Raw genomic sequence first — 13,767 nt, 5'->3', positions numbered from 1 at the left:
TGTGATAACCCCTGAAGAAAAAGAGGAAGCAAACACATACCTGCTCATCGGGTACTTGCGTAACTATACATCAGCGCTACGTCACTTTTGTTGAGTCGAACTAGTCAAATGATATTTGAGCTAAACTGTAGCTCAAATATCTGTTATGCAAAATAACCCGAGTGCAGTTTTTTTTGTCATATTACAGGCTTTGCATAGAACTTTTGTTTTGTTGTTGACAGCTGCTTTGGACACACGCTCTGTTAACTGAATCAAGCTGAGCAAGAGGTGCTGCCGTTGTGTTCAATTTTCAATGTGGTTGCATCTCGATAGCGCTATTGTTTGGGCTAAAAACATCCCGGACACCGCCTCTGTTGATATGTGATACAAGCTGACTGCACTGTAGCGATTCACTAACTGGAAGTCATCTGCTGAATCATATATTTGCTGTCGCTTTGTTATTCACTCATGATGCTTTTTTGGAATTATGTTTTTTTTTCTATTTATCATTTCCTTTTTAAATCTAAGTAAATAATTATGATTTTATTATGTATTATTTTTGTTATGTTTTATAGAGCAATTATTATTTTTTCTTATTAATTAAAAAAATATTTAATAATTTTAATAAATGAAAATACAGCACACCACTTACGTCTTATATTATTAATAATAATTTTATCGATTAATGTGTTTTTCCTTTAAGTCTATAATTTATAGAAAAATGATTAATTCATTATAATATTAATATAAAATAATACTATGTTGTATTTTTATTTATTGAAATTCATTCATTATGTATCGTTATTGCTTTAGTATTTTTTGGAATTATGTTTTTTTTCTATTTATCATTTCCTTTTTAAATCTAAGTAAATAATTATGATTTTATTATGTATTATTTTTGTTATGTTTTATAGAGCAATTATTATTTTTTCTTATTAATTAAAAAATATTTAATAATTTTAATAAATGAAAATACAGCACACCACTTACGTCTTATATTTTTAATAATAATTTTATCGATGAATGTGTTTTTCCTTTAAGTCTATAATTTATAGAAAAATGATTAAGTCATTATAATATTAGTATAAAATAATACTATGTTGTATTTTTATTTATTGAAATTCATCCATTATGTATTGTTATTGCTTTAGTATTTTTTGGAATTATGTTTTTTTTTCTACTTATCATTTCCTTTTTAAATCTAAATCTAAGTTAAATCTAAGTAAATCTAATTATGATTTTATTATGTATTATTTTTGTTATATTTTATAGAGCAATTATTATTTTTTCTTATTAATTAAAAAATATTTAATCATATTTAATCAACTCCACACAGAGATGGCCGAGTTTGGAATTGAACCCTGGTCTCCTAGCTGTGAAGTCAACTGACTTTTTAATATTCCAAAAACATGCTAGGTTAATTGGCGACTCCAAATTGTCAATAGGTATGAATGTGAGTGTGAATGGTTGTTTGTCTATATGTGCCCTGTGATTGGCTGGCGACCAGTCCAGGGTGTACCCCGCCTCTCGCCTCTCGATGACAGCTGGGATAGGCTCCAGCACCCCCTCACCCTCGTGAGGAAAAGCGGTAGAAAATGAATGAATGAATGAATAATGCGGCACACTTCAATGTGAGTCATGGCAACCCCTGAATTATTCGTTACTTATAATAACATTTTAAACTCCTAACACCACTGTACCAGAGTATGCGTTATGTACTGTTATGTACTATTATGTACTGTTACGTACTGCAAGAGACACCCAACAAGTTGATAATCGAAGCTCCAAGCCAAGGAGGAGACTTTTGGGCAATAATTCACACGGGACAGGCCTCATCTTGTCTGAGTATGTTTACCTTCATCTACGGGTGGCTGCTCACGCCCTTTTGGAAGAGAACACAAAAATCCACAGTTAATACCTAACAAGTGTAGCCATAGTAAAAACTATTGACTTTGTTTGTCCACCTGACACTCATGTGATTTGTGTTTTGTGTGTGTGTGTACGCAGGAGGAGGAGGAGTCTTATGCAACGGCATCTTCAGAGTCATCTTTTTGGAAATAGTTTGCTCAGAGGGAGGCGGCAAAAAGCCTCCATTGTTTTGAACACGCATTTGGCCTGAGTGTTTGTCAATGGGTGTAACGGAGCTGGAATAATCTCGTTCTAATAATCTATTTTTACCGATTAACGATGATTGACAACTGAACTAAATAGGAGAACTGAAATTAACATCGTGCAGGGAATAGAGAAACAAAGCATCGTAACACAGAACAGAGCAGAAATGGAAGTAAATACAAAAGAAGGGCACGTAAAACGGAAGTAAGGCACCAAATGGGAACATAAATACACAAAGTGACTTAATTGTTTAACCCAGTGGCATCCAAAGTGTGGCACAGGGGCCATTTTCAGTCAGGCGTTCACACTGTTATGATCTCTTAATAGCAATTTTTTGCTTCAGCCACTACAAAATTGCCCAAGAGCACCAAAAGAGAGATCCAAACTAGGTTGTGCAGGGGCGTCAAACGGCTGTTGGCTATGTGAAAAAATAAAAACAGTAGTAAAAATAAAATTAAAAAAATAAAACAAAAAAACAGACAAAAAAAACCCAACTTAAACTATATTAGGAAAGCAGGAAGTGAACAAATGTAACAGTTACTGATTGTAAAAGTACCAGATGGAGGGGTAGGATTTAATAAGCTTTGCTTCTTCCTACTCCTTTCGGACATGTGGAACTGTGAACTGATTATGGGATGCATGTTCAAATGAAATAAAACCATTACCATTACCATAGCATGTCTTTGGAATGTGGAAGGAAACCGGAGTACAAATAAAAATAAATAAAAATAAAAACAGTAGTAAAAATTAAATTATAATTAAAAAAATAAACAAAAAAACAGACAAAAAACAACTTAAACTATATTAGGAAAGCAGGAAGTGAACAAATTTTAAAACAAAAACCGAAAAAAACAAAAACAACAAAAAAACAACTTAAATTATATTAGGAAAGCAGGAAGTGAACAAATGTAACAGTTACTGATTGTAAAAGTACCAGATGGAGGGGTAGGATTTAATAAGCTTTGCTTCTTCCTACTCCTTTTGGACATGTGGAACTGTGAACTGATTATGGGATGCATTCAATTGTAATCTGATGCATGTTCAAATGAAATAAAACCATTACCATTACCAATTTCATTCGTCATGTTTTAAATTGTCTGCAATCATGTTAACATTTGTTAATATAATGGAATAATTGGATTGGAATGATTTTTTTTAATGGGAGTGTACACTTTGAGGAGGATCATCCTTTAAGAATAAATCCTCAACTTGATGAGGAATTCCTCTTTGGAAAAGGGCTGGGTTGTTCCTAAATGTGTATTTTGAGGTTTATTCTGACTCATTCTCCTACTGGAAAGTCTGACAGATATGTGCCACACCAAAACAACTCATTCAGGCCAGACTGTTTTGCCAACGACAGCTACAGAGGGAAACCCCAACTCTCATATAAACAAAAAAAAGTGTTGTAATGCGTCGTAATAAGAGAATGGCACAATAACAGTAAGAAATTAAGGGCCTACAAATATATATATGAAAACAAAATCAAACTTTATTGTGATTTCTGAATCCTGTTTACGCTTCTCGGGTTGCACAGAGAAAAAACGCGGACACATAAATAGATTCACCTGAAAAATTCCAACAGGAGAGGGGAGAGCGGAGAAAAGGGAACATAGAATCCGCCTTACTGTTTTACAAGGAAAACAAAATGATGGCTGTTTAGTCTTCAACCTATAAACAAATATATGAGCTGCAGGAGTAGAATCAGTGTTTTGTTGTTGCTTGATCTTAGCCACCCCCAAAACCAGAATTTTAGGATAAGGGGCCGATCCGACCCAGTATCGGCCTCAGATACCGCTGTAATTCATGTGTGGGAAAATTGCCGATACCGACTGTGGAAATTTCCAATCCATGAGTCACCCATGTCTGTGTTTTCATGTTGTCAGCAAACGTAGTTGTCTCCACACACACACACACACACACACACACACACACACACAGCCTGACGCATTCACAGCCACACAAAAACATCCGGGTCACTGCTATATCATACTTGTGTGTAGAAAGGAGTTTATATACCAACTATTATTATAATAATAATAATTATGCCCGGTTAATCCTACAGAATGTGGGTTTTTAATGATTATTCATTCATTCATTTTCTACCGTTTTTCCTCACAGCTGGGATAGGCTCCAGCAACCTCCGCGCGACCCTCGTGAGGATAAGCGGTAGAAAAATAAATGAATGAATAACCCGCAGGGTATGCTGGGTAACTTTTCATTGGGGAAGTGAGCATGAGGTCTTCATTCATTCATTTTCTACCGCTTTTCCTCACGAGGGTCGCGGGGGGGGGGGGGAGCGGGGGTTGCTGGAACCTATCCCACCTGTGAGGAAAAACGGTAGAAAATGAATGAAGACCTCATGCTCACTTCCCCCAATGAAAAGTTACCCAGCATACCCTACGGGTTATTCATTCATTCATTTTTCGACCACTTTTCCTCACAGCTGGGATAGGCTCCAGCACCCTCTGCGACCCTCGTGAGGATACGCGGTAGAAAAATGAATGAATAACCCGCAGAGTATGCTGGGTAACTTTTCATTGAGGTCTTCAACCCCCCGGTTGCTGGAGCCTATCCCAGCTGTGAGGAAAAACAGTAGAAAATGAATGAATGAAGACCTCATGCTCACATTCCCAATGAAAAGTTACCCAGCATACCCTGCGGGTTATTCATTCATTCATTCATTTTTCTACCGCGTATCCTCACGAGGGTCGTGGCGGGGGGGTTGCTGGAGCCTATCCCAGCTGTGAGGAAAAACGGTAGAAAATGAATGAAGACCTCATGCTCACTTCCCCAATGAAAAGTTACCCAGCATACCCTGCGGGTTATTCATTCATTCATTCATCTACCGTTTATCCTCACGAGGGTCATGGGGGGGGGGGGGTTGCTGGAGCCTATCCCAGCTGTCTTCGGGCGAGAGGCGGGGTACACCCTGGACTGGTGGCCAGCCAATCACAGGGCACATATAGACAAACAACCATTCACACTCACATTCATACCTATGGACAATTTGGAAGTCGCCAATTAACCTAGCATGTTTTTGGAATGTGGGAGGAAACTGGAGTAACCAGGAAAAAACACTTGCACGGGGAGAACATGCAAACTCCACACAGAGATGGCCGGGGGTGGATTTTTAATGATTATGACTATTAAAAAAAAGTCAAGAAACACAGCATGAGAAGATGAACGAGGGATGGGGTGTCAGGAAGTCTTCCATAAATATTGTGTTTGATTTCTCTGTTTCTGACACTATAGAACAAAAACATCCATTAGGTACATCCAAACTGTTGGCAGCCATTTTTAAAGTGGGGAAAAGGGTGTAGGCTTAAAATGACCCATTCTTTGGGCACTTGTAAATATGGTGTGTGTGTGTGTAAATGTGAACACATGTATGAAGACTATGGCTGTGGGTTTGGATGTCTAGCTCACCCCCTCAGAATTATTATTTTTTTTTTTACATTTTACCTCTATTCTAAATCAATGTGACATTGTCTTTAGGGCGGGCGGAGAGGGGGTCACCTGTGTATTTCCCAAGTGCCACGCTGAAGACTGTATTATTTACTTCCCACCCCCCTTTTGACAATATTCTCGTTCTTGTTCTAGCGGATGGCCTTGACAGGACTCTTGAAGCTGGAGGCTGCTTGCAACTGCAGCTGGTAAGCCATGGGGTGGATCTTGAAACCGTACAGCCTGCAGAAAGAGACGGAGAGGCGGTGACAAACATCCTAGAGCATCGGCGAGGCGAGGCGGCCGTATCCGGTGTTTGCTTGTGCAAAGTAGCGTGACTTAAAATACAAACTTTAAAACAAAGATGACAAAATGCAACAAAAACATTAGCGAATGGGGGCCAATTTAAACTGTGAATTGTGTTGTGTTTGCTCTTATGGGACGAGGGAGGGGGGGGGTGTGGCTTCCTTTCATAAAGTGACGCAACAACGCCATCATTCTGAATGCTGGGAACACAATCAACTTGGGAGCTGTTCTAGTACGCGGTTATAACATCTGTTTTATGGGCATAAAACATATTATTAGTATTTTTTCTACTTTGGACACCCCTTGTTTGCAAACAATGCAAACGCAGAATGTACACTTCCTGTCTTCCAGTCATTATTTGCACTATGTCCCATTGATCATTGCACTAAAATTAATACAGTAAACCTTGGACATATCGGACTCGGATATATCGGAAATTCGCTCACAACGGACAGATAAAAAAAGAAACGATTTTTCTGTAATGCATTTCCAATAAAAATTCATTGCATATATGGGATTTTTTATAACGGATTTCGCCTATTTCGGACAAAATCTCCAGTCCCGTTCCAATGCATTTCCATTAAATTTCCCTCGCATATATCGGATGGCCGCATCGTTATGCTAATCTTGTTGATGTCACTGGCTATTGTCTTTCTCCTGGCTCCAGATTTAGGACAAATATAAAAGTGAGGTCAATAATACTTCATTGCCCAGTCCAGGTACATTGGAAACATAGTCAAGGAAGTGCCTTTTTATAACGGATATAAATCCGATATATGCGTAAAACGGACATTTTCCGGTATACGCATATAACGGATTTCGCTTATATCAGACAAAACCAGTGGGAACAATTGAATCCGATATATCCGAGGTTTACTGTATATCTGCTCCTGCATATGCTCCTGTGCAATACTATGTGTATATTTTGGATATCTTGTATATATCTTGTATATATATTGTTAAATTTGTCTTTTTTTTTTTACTCTACTTTGCATACTTTTTTGTTTTTTTAAACTTGACTACTGCACTGAAAAGAGAAGCTTTCCAATTTCGTTGTACATCTTGTATAATGACAATAAAGGCCATTCCATTAATTCTAAGGATCGACCGATACATCGGCCGGCCGATATTTTCGTTTTTTCCTTGTATCAGTATCGGCCGATACGTGCGTGGGTAAGCCGATGTATTTTTCCACCGCATGATTTACAATCAGGCATCCGCCGGGGCATCGTCACGCTGTGGAGGAGCAGTCATCACATTGATGCTAGATACATTTAAACTACGACAGAATTTTTTTTTTGCACATGGTTGAATATTTATTCCTTTTAAAAGCTGATAATGCCGTTTAAATGTGTGTTTAAGAAAGCTGAAAGCTTTACATTTCAATAAATATTTGTTTAAAAATGAGACCTGGAATATTTGTTATCATGGTCATTTTTTTCATGTAAATGCTAAATGCATCTAAATGCTCTAAATGCAACATACTAAGTTCTATGTGAAGTATTTCCATAATGCCTCATATTAACTCTCTAACAAGATCTCAGTGTATAGACTGGTTATATATCTCATCTCGTTTCATATTATCTGTTCATAAAACTGTTGATTTTTGTTAATACTTGGGTTGTTTATATTGTTTATTTTTCTATATTGTGTATTTTGTACTGCTTAACTGACTCTGTACTCTTGCTGCTGTACAAATTCACAAATTTCCCCACTGAGGGACAAATAAAGACTTTTAATCTTAAATTGAGGGATCAAAAGCAGTATCGGCCACAAATATCGGCCCAAGCAAAATCAGTCATCGGCTAAGGGTGATGGAAAAAAAAATCGGTATCGACCCCCAAAAAAAAAACATATCAGTCGATCCCTACTTAATTCCCAACCAGAACATGCATGAGCGTACTAACCTCGGGACGAACTGATTGGCAGGTCTCTTGGGCCTGTACTCCGGGTGAACCATGAACAGCATGTGGGGGAAACCGGTGCCGAAGTAGGCTCCATCTGTGTGGTGGTGCCTGGAGGACTTGGGTGTGTAGACGTCCATACATTTAGGGCAGTAGAGTTTCACCATGGCCTCTCCTGGGATGTCTGAGAGGCCTGTGGAGGACACGGGACAAAGGAAAGCAGACCCGTGAGGTCACGCTGATGTGACATTGTTAAAAGTTCTTTACATGGTTCTTTGTCGTTTTGCGTATGCAAAGCTGAGAACAGCCATCTTCTGTGCATGATATAATACATATCTGTATACAGTCGTCCCTTGTTCATTGCGGTTAACTGGTTCCAGACATGGCCGCAGTAAGTACAATTCTGGGTCAATATTAATACATTTAATATTTTTGTAGTTATGGCATTGAAAACCTGTTAAGTGTTAAAAATCTGTGTTTTTTTAACATGATTATAACCCTCTAGACATAAAATAGCCCCCTTTATATTTGTATTAACCACGATAGTAATAGTAATAAAACCATGATAGTAATGATAGTATTAGTAATGTTAGCATGCTAATGTTATCATGCTAACACCTAACATGATTGTGCGAAGAGTTCAAATGTATCTACACATGAAAACGACTACAAATGCTACTATACTAATATTAGCATGCTAATATGATAATGTTAGCATGTTAGCTGAATTTCTGCTTAAGTTAATTTTCAGGAAAATAGTAAAAAAAAATATGTATGCTCATGTGAGTTACCATGCTAACACCGAGCATGATAGTGCTAAATGTTCGTATACATCTACGCAGGAAAACGGCTAAAAATGCTATTAAGCTAATATTAGCGTGCTAACAATGCTAACATGTTAAAGTTAGCATCCTAACATCTAGCATGATTGTGCTAAGAGTTCAAATGCATCCACACATGAAAACGGCTACAAATGCTACTATACTAATATTAGCATGCTAATATGATAGCGTTAGCATGCTAGCACCTAGCATGATAGTGAAGTTCATTTTCAGGAAAATAGTAAAAAAAAAATATGCTCATGTGAGTTACCATGCTAACACCGAGCATGACAGTGCTAAATGTTCGTATATATTTACCCAGGAAAACTGATGAAAATGCTATTAAGCTAATATTAACATGCTAATAATGCTAACATGTTAAAGTTAGCATCCTAACACCTAGCATGATAGTGTTCATGCTAGGTGATCTACCCATGAAAATACAAAAAAAACAGATAATATGCTAATATTAGCATGCTAGCAATGCCAGTAATGTCATTAGAAAAAATAATAATATTAGATAGAGTATAAATAAGATAACAGACTTGCATGTTACTAGTTTATTGTACTTCCTGCACTGGCTATTATCTCAATATATTGCAATGGCGGCTTTACACTCGTATTACCCAAATTAGTAGACATTAAAAGAGGAAATAAGCCATTTAACACATAAATAAAACTCATGCTCCTGTGTGTCACAATAAATGTGTTCCCTGTGTTCCCCTTGACCTTTGTGGAAATATGTGCATAGACCAGGAAGTGATGTCGGTGGTTAAGAGTTGATATTGTTGTTATTGTGCCTATTGATTTAAAACTGTAATGGATGCCTGTTCTTGTGTCTCACTAAACACTTACTGACACCTAGTGGCCAACATAGAATACGACACTTCTTTTGTTGTATAGTATATGTATTTTAGTTCATCTGGTTTGTTCATTTTGCAGTTTTTATCCTTAAAAATGCTTAATTTATTCATCATTTATCCGTTAATTTTTTGAAAGAGTGAGGGCATGATGTTTGAACGGCAATGTAGCAAAAGACGACTGTGTTACATTTAATAATTTACTTACCAATGGGAAGCATAGGCTGATTCTCACAATAGACACGAGGACAGTAGCCAAAATCACCTTGCTGATATTTTTCCAACTGAAAGAAATGCACACTTCTATTATCAGACATTTTCATGCAGCAGATTTACTGATACAAACTTGTTTGTTTCTTTTTTTTGGCTTGAGCCCTTTAAATTGTGGATGCCCTTCCTGACAATTACCGATGATGCTTACTAGTGGAGATTCAAACCCGAGGCGTTCGCTCCAAAGTCCAATACGCTAACCACTACACCACGGTGAGCGATACAAACGATAATGAAAAATGTCTTTCTTGTTGCTCAGGTAACGTTTACTCAGATAATGTATTGTTCCATCACATGAAGAAGGACATAGGTGATAACCTACCATCTGCGCGATGCCTCGGTTCGTGAGGATGTAACGTGCATGGATGAGGCCGTACAGCATCTCGGCCGCCTGCTCGATCAGGTCGCTCTGGTTGGGATTGTCCTCCAGCTCCTCATCTGCAAAATCGGCGGTTAAAATGGCGGTTATTCATTCATTCATTTTCTACCGCTTTTTCCTCACAAGGCTGGAGACAGCTGGAGCTTATCCCAGCTGTCTTCGGGCGAGAGGCCAGACAATCACGGGGCACATATAGACAAACAACCATTCACACTCACATTCATACCTATGGACAATTTGGAGTCGACAATTAACCTAGCATGTTTTTGGAATGTGGGAGGAAACCGGAGTACCCGTAGAAAAAACCCACGCATGCACGGGGAGATGGCCGAGGGTGGAATTGAACTCTGGTTTCCTAGCTGTGAGGTCTGCGCGCTAACCACTCGACCGCCGTGCCGACAATGGCGGTTAGTAAATGTTATTAGAAAACAGTCCAAATGTGGTACATTCATATAAAGGACGTGAGTGCAGATTGTAAGATAAATCGCTAAAAAAAAGATATTATTCAAGATCCATTTACTGATATTATATTTGGCATGGTTGGATATTACAGCCAACAGTGCATCGGAATCAAATCAAGTGCAAAAATGCGGATCGGTGCATCTCTAAATATACTCCTTCCTGCTTTGAGTACGGCGACATACATAACACATGCCTCTTCTATTTGTTGTCAGGTGATGGTAGCGATTTGGCTAAGTTTAGCTATTAGCATGAGCTATTACTGACGGTAACATAACACCAGCGTGACTGCAAATTGTTGATCGCCTCTCTCATGACTGCTTATGTGTGTGTGTGTGTGTGTGTGTGTGTGTGTGTGCCTTTGTGCTATGGACACACACAGTTGTCGTTGTTATTTATCGCCATAATTGGTTTTAGGCCTGACAGCGCTATGTGAATATCTGCTAAATAGGATTTAATATTAATAAACCGATTATTACATAGTTATAGAAAACCTGTTTATGGCTTTCTAAATACATTTTTTAAACATTATTAGAACTCTGTAGACATTAAATAACACCCCTATAGTCACATTTACACTCATATTATTCTTTATTTACACCCTAGATGCCCAAATTTAGGGGGTACGTGAATAAAATGAAAAACAATTCGCACATAACACTCACCATTACGAGTGCGCCTGAACGCCTCATGGCGCAAGGCGAACAGAGCAGATAAGATACAGGGCATGAAGTTGTTAATGGCTTTGTGTGCATCATATGAACAAATAAGTATGTTTGATGACTATTTTGTGCATTAAGAGTGTTATATAATTTATTTCGGTGCTCCAATCCCCACGCGGCCCAGCGGTGATTTGGGATTACTGCGAAAATTAGGCTTTATCATTGGTTGACTGTATTGAAAGTTGAAAGTGTGTGGGGGGAAAACCTTACCACTTCCACATGAAATGGGAGGTGAATGGCTGCATGACTACATGCAGTGTGAAGGTGATATAAGCGTCATATAAACAACAAACAGTTAGAATGGAGAACGCTTGAATGTAAAGTCAAATACAGACCTGGTTCAAGGTCCAGGATCATGTCGAGAGCCTGACGGTAGTGGGGGACTTGCTCATTAAGCCCGGTCAAGTTGAACTTGTCCTGGATATAGTCTTCATCCACCTGTTAACCCACATGAAAAGAAGAATAGAAACAAATTAAAATCACCCTAAATATTAACATTTCTGATTCTTATTGGCAAGTTGACTAAAATGTCTGCATTGGTTCAGGAAGCCTTGCAAGGCTGGGATATAAATTTAACAGTTATAGATCGTCTTCTGTTTTCGTATGAATTCTGTGCATAGTTCAAGTTCTGGTTTAAATCAGATCTTATACCAAAATTAACTCCTAAGACAGTGGCACTGTACACAGCCATAAAATAGAGCCATAAAACATTTTCTTCACACCACATTCAGGGTCATGCTACGTTTTAAATAAATCAAATTATTAGTCATTATTGTTATTATAATTGTCATGCCGTAGTACTGTAGATTCATAGATAAAAGTACTGTACCTCACAGAAAAACTCATTCCCTCTTAATCCACAGAACCAGGAGATCCAAGACACTTCCTCTGAACTGCTCATCTCTGATGACCTAGACATGTAAGCACATTAACATCAGCATATTAATACAACACTAAAATTATTATTATTATTATCATATAGTGCTAATGTTAAAATCAACGCTGTCTGACCCTAGCTAGTGGCTAAGCTAACTGTCTACTGCTGCTATACTTTGTCACCAAAGTATACAAGTTAACTTAACAACCTAACAGTCTTAACAATGTCAACTTTAATAGATTTTACAGTTGCGCATGTATATAGTATGTAGTTATGCATAGGGGAGTCTTTTTATCGTTGCCAATGTTAGCTCGCTAAGCTAGAAAAAGCCGCTAGCTTAGCTAGCTACAGCTGAACCAATATGGCGCATCGTTGGAACACAAGCTTAGAAGAGCACTTTCTGTTGCTGTTTGAGAGACAGTTTTGAACATTTCACTCCAGCTTTGTATCGGTTTATGTCAGCTTACCCAGTGTTGTACTTCTATGCTGCTAAAAAAAAACAATCGCGACAGCACAAGAAAATAACCTAGCAAGCCGTGAAGTGTAAATAAAATGGTCACCACCAGCTCCCAGTTTAGCAGGTTCTTCCTCGACGTCCGGCGCAGGTGGCGCGCTGCTGCCACATGATGGTGAGTTGGAGTAACTACACCCAGTTGTCCTACAACGATATGATGTGGTGACATTATGACAAATATTATGACATAATAAACTTCATGAGCTCGTCTCTCGTCTCGTCTCTATTGTTAGATTTGTTTTAGATTGTTGTACAGCATTTTATACAGTAGAACAGCACTCAGAGATCGCAGGCCACAGTTCCCCCATATTGTCATTTCCGTCATAAATATTAGTCTGACATTTATTTTATGTACATATTTAGATTCCTTGACCATGAAAACATACCACGGAAGTGTTTGAATGACTTTAAGAATGCTAACAATGTTAATGTTAGCATGCTAACACCTAGCATAAGGGTAAAATGCGAAAATGCAAAAAAATAGCTTTAAATTATACTAAATTATGTTAGCATGCTAGCACCTAGCATGACAGCGGTGAATGTATGCTTGAGTTCAAATTGATGAAAATGAAACAAATATATTATGCTAATGTTAGCAATGCTAGCATGCTAATGTTATCATGCTAACACCTAGCATGATTGTGCTAAGAGTTCAAATGTATCTACGCTACAAACGGCTACAAATGCTACTACACTAATATTAGCATGCTAACATTATCATGCTAGGAAAGTTCTGCTTAAGTTCATTTTTAGGAAAATAGCAAAAAATATGTATGCTCATGTTAGTTACCATGCTAACACCGAGCACGATAGTGCTAAATGTTCGTATGTATCTATGCAGGAAAACGGCTAAAAATGCTGTTAAGCTAACATTAGCATGATAATATGTTAAAGTTAGCATCCTAACACCGAGCATGTTAGTGTTTGTATATATCTCCACATTAAAATACAAAAAACAGTTATGCTAATGTTAGTATGCTAGCAATGCTAACAACTTGCATGTTGGTAATTATAGTAGGTTTTTTGAGCAAACTTTTTTGGGTGTTTGGTCCGTTATAGCCATAATCAATAAATCAGAATCATAGTTTGTTCATTAGTTTCCCATATTTTGATATGCTAA

General features: G+C 37.8%; 1 protein-coding gene across 1 annotated transcript; it reads right to left on the bottom strand.

Moving 5' to 3' along the window:
• Window positions 1–5,204: 5,204 nt before the first annotated feature.
• csnk2b (casein kinase 2, beta polypeptide) lies at window positions 5,205–12,756 on the bottom strand. Its single transcript, XM_058047010.1, has 7 exons — window positions 12,601–12,756; window positions 12,086–12,167; window positions 11,592–11,694; window positions 10,019–10,134; window positions 9,635–9,710; window positions 7,749–7,938; window positions 5,205–5,778 (listed from the first exon to the last, which is right to left on the bottom strand). Exons 2-7 carry the CDS (start codon window positions 12,155–12,157, stop codon window positions 5,688–5,690), a joined length of 648 nt encoding a protein of 215 aa, XP_057902993.1. The 5' UTR covers window positions 12,158–12,167; window positions 12,601–12,756; the 3' UTR covers window positions 5,205–5,687.
• Window positions 12,757–13,767: the final 1,011 nt, after the last annotated feature.

The sequence above is a fragment of the Doryrhamphus excisus genome, chromosome 14 (genome assembly GCF_030265055.1).
Source record: "Doryrhamphus excisus isolate RoL2022-K1 chromosome 14, RoL_Dexc_1.0, whole genome shotgun sequence".
Classification (NCBI taxonomy): domain Eukaryota; kingdom Metazoa; phylum Chordata; class Actinopteri; order Syngnathiformes; family Syngnathidae; genus Doryrhamphus; species Doryrhamphus excisus.
This window is presented reverse-complemented; position numbering and strand designations above follow the sequence as displayed.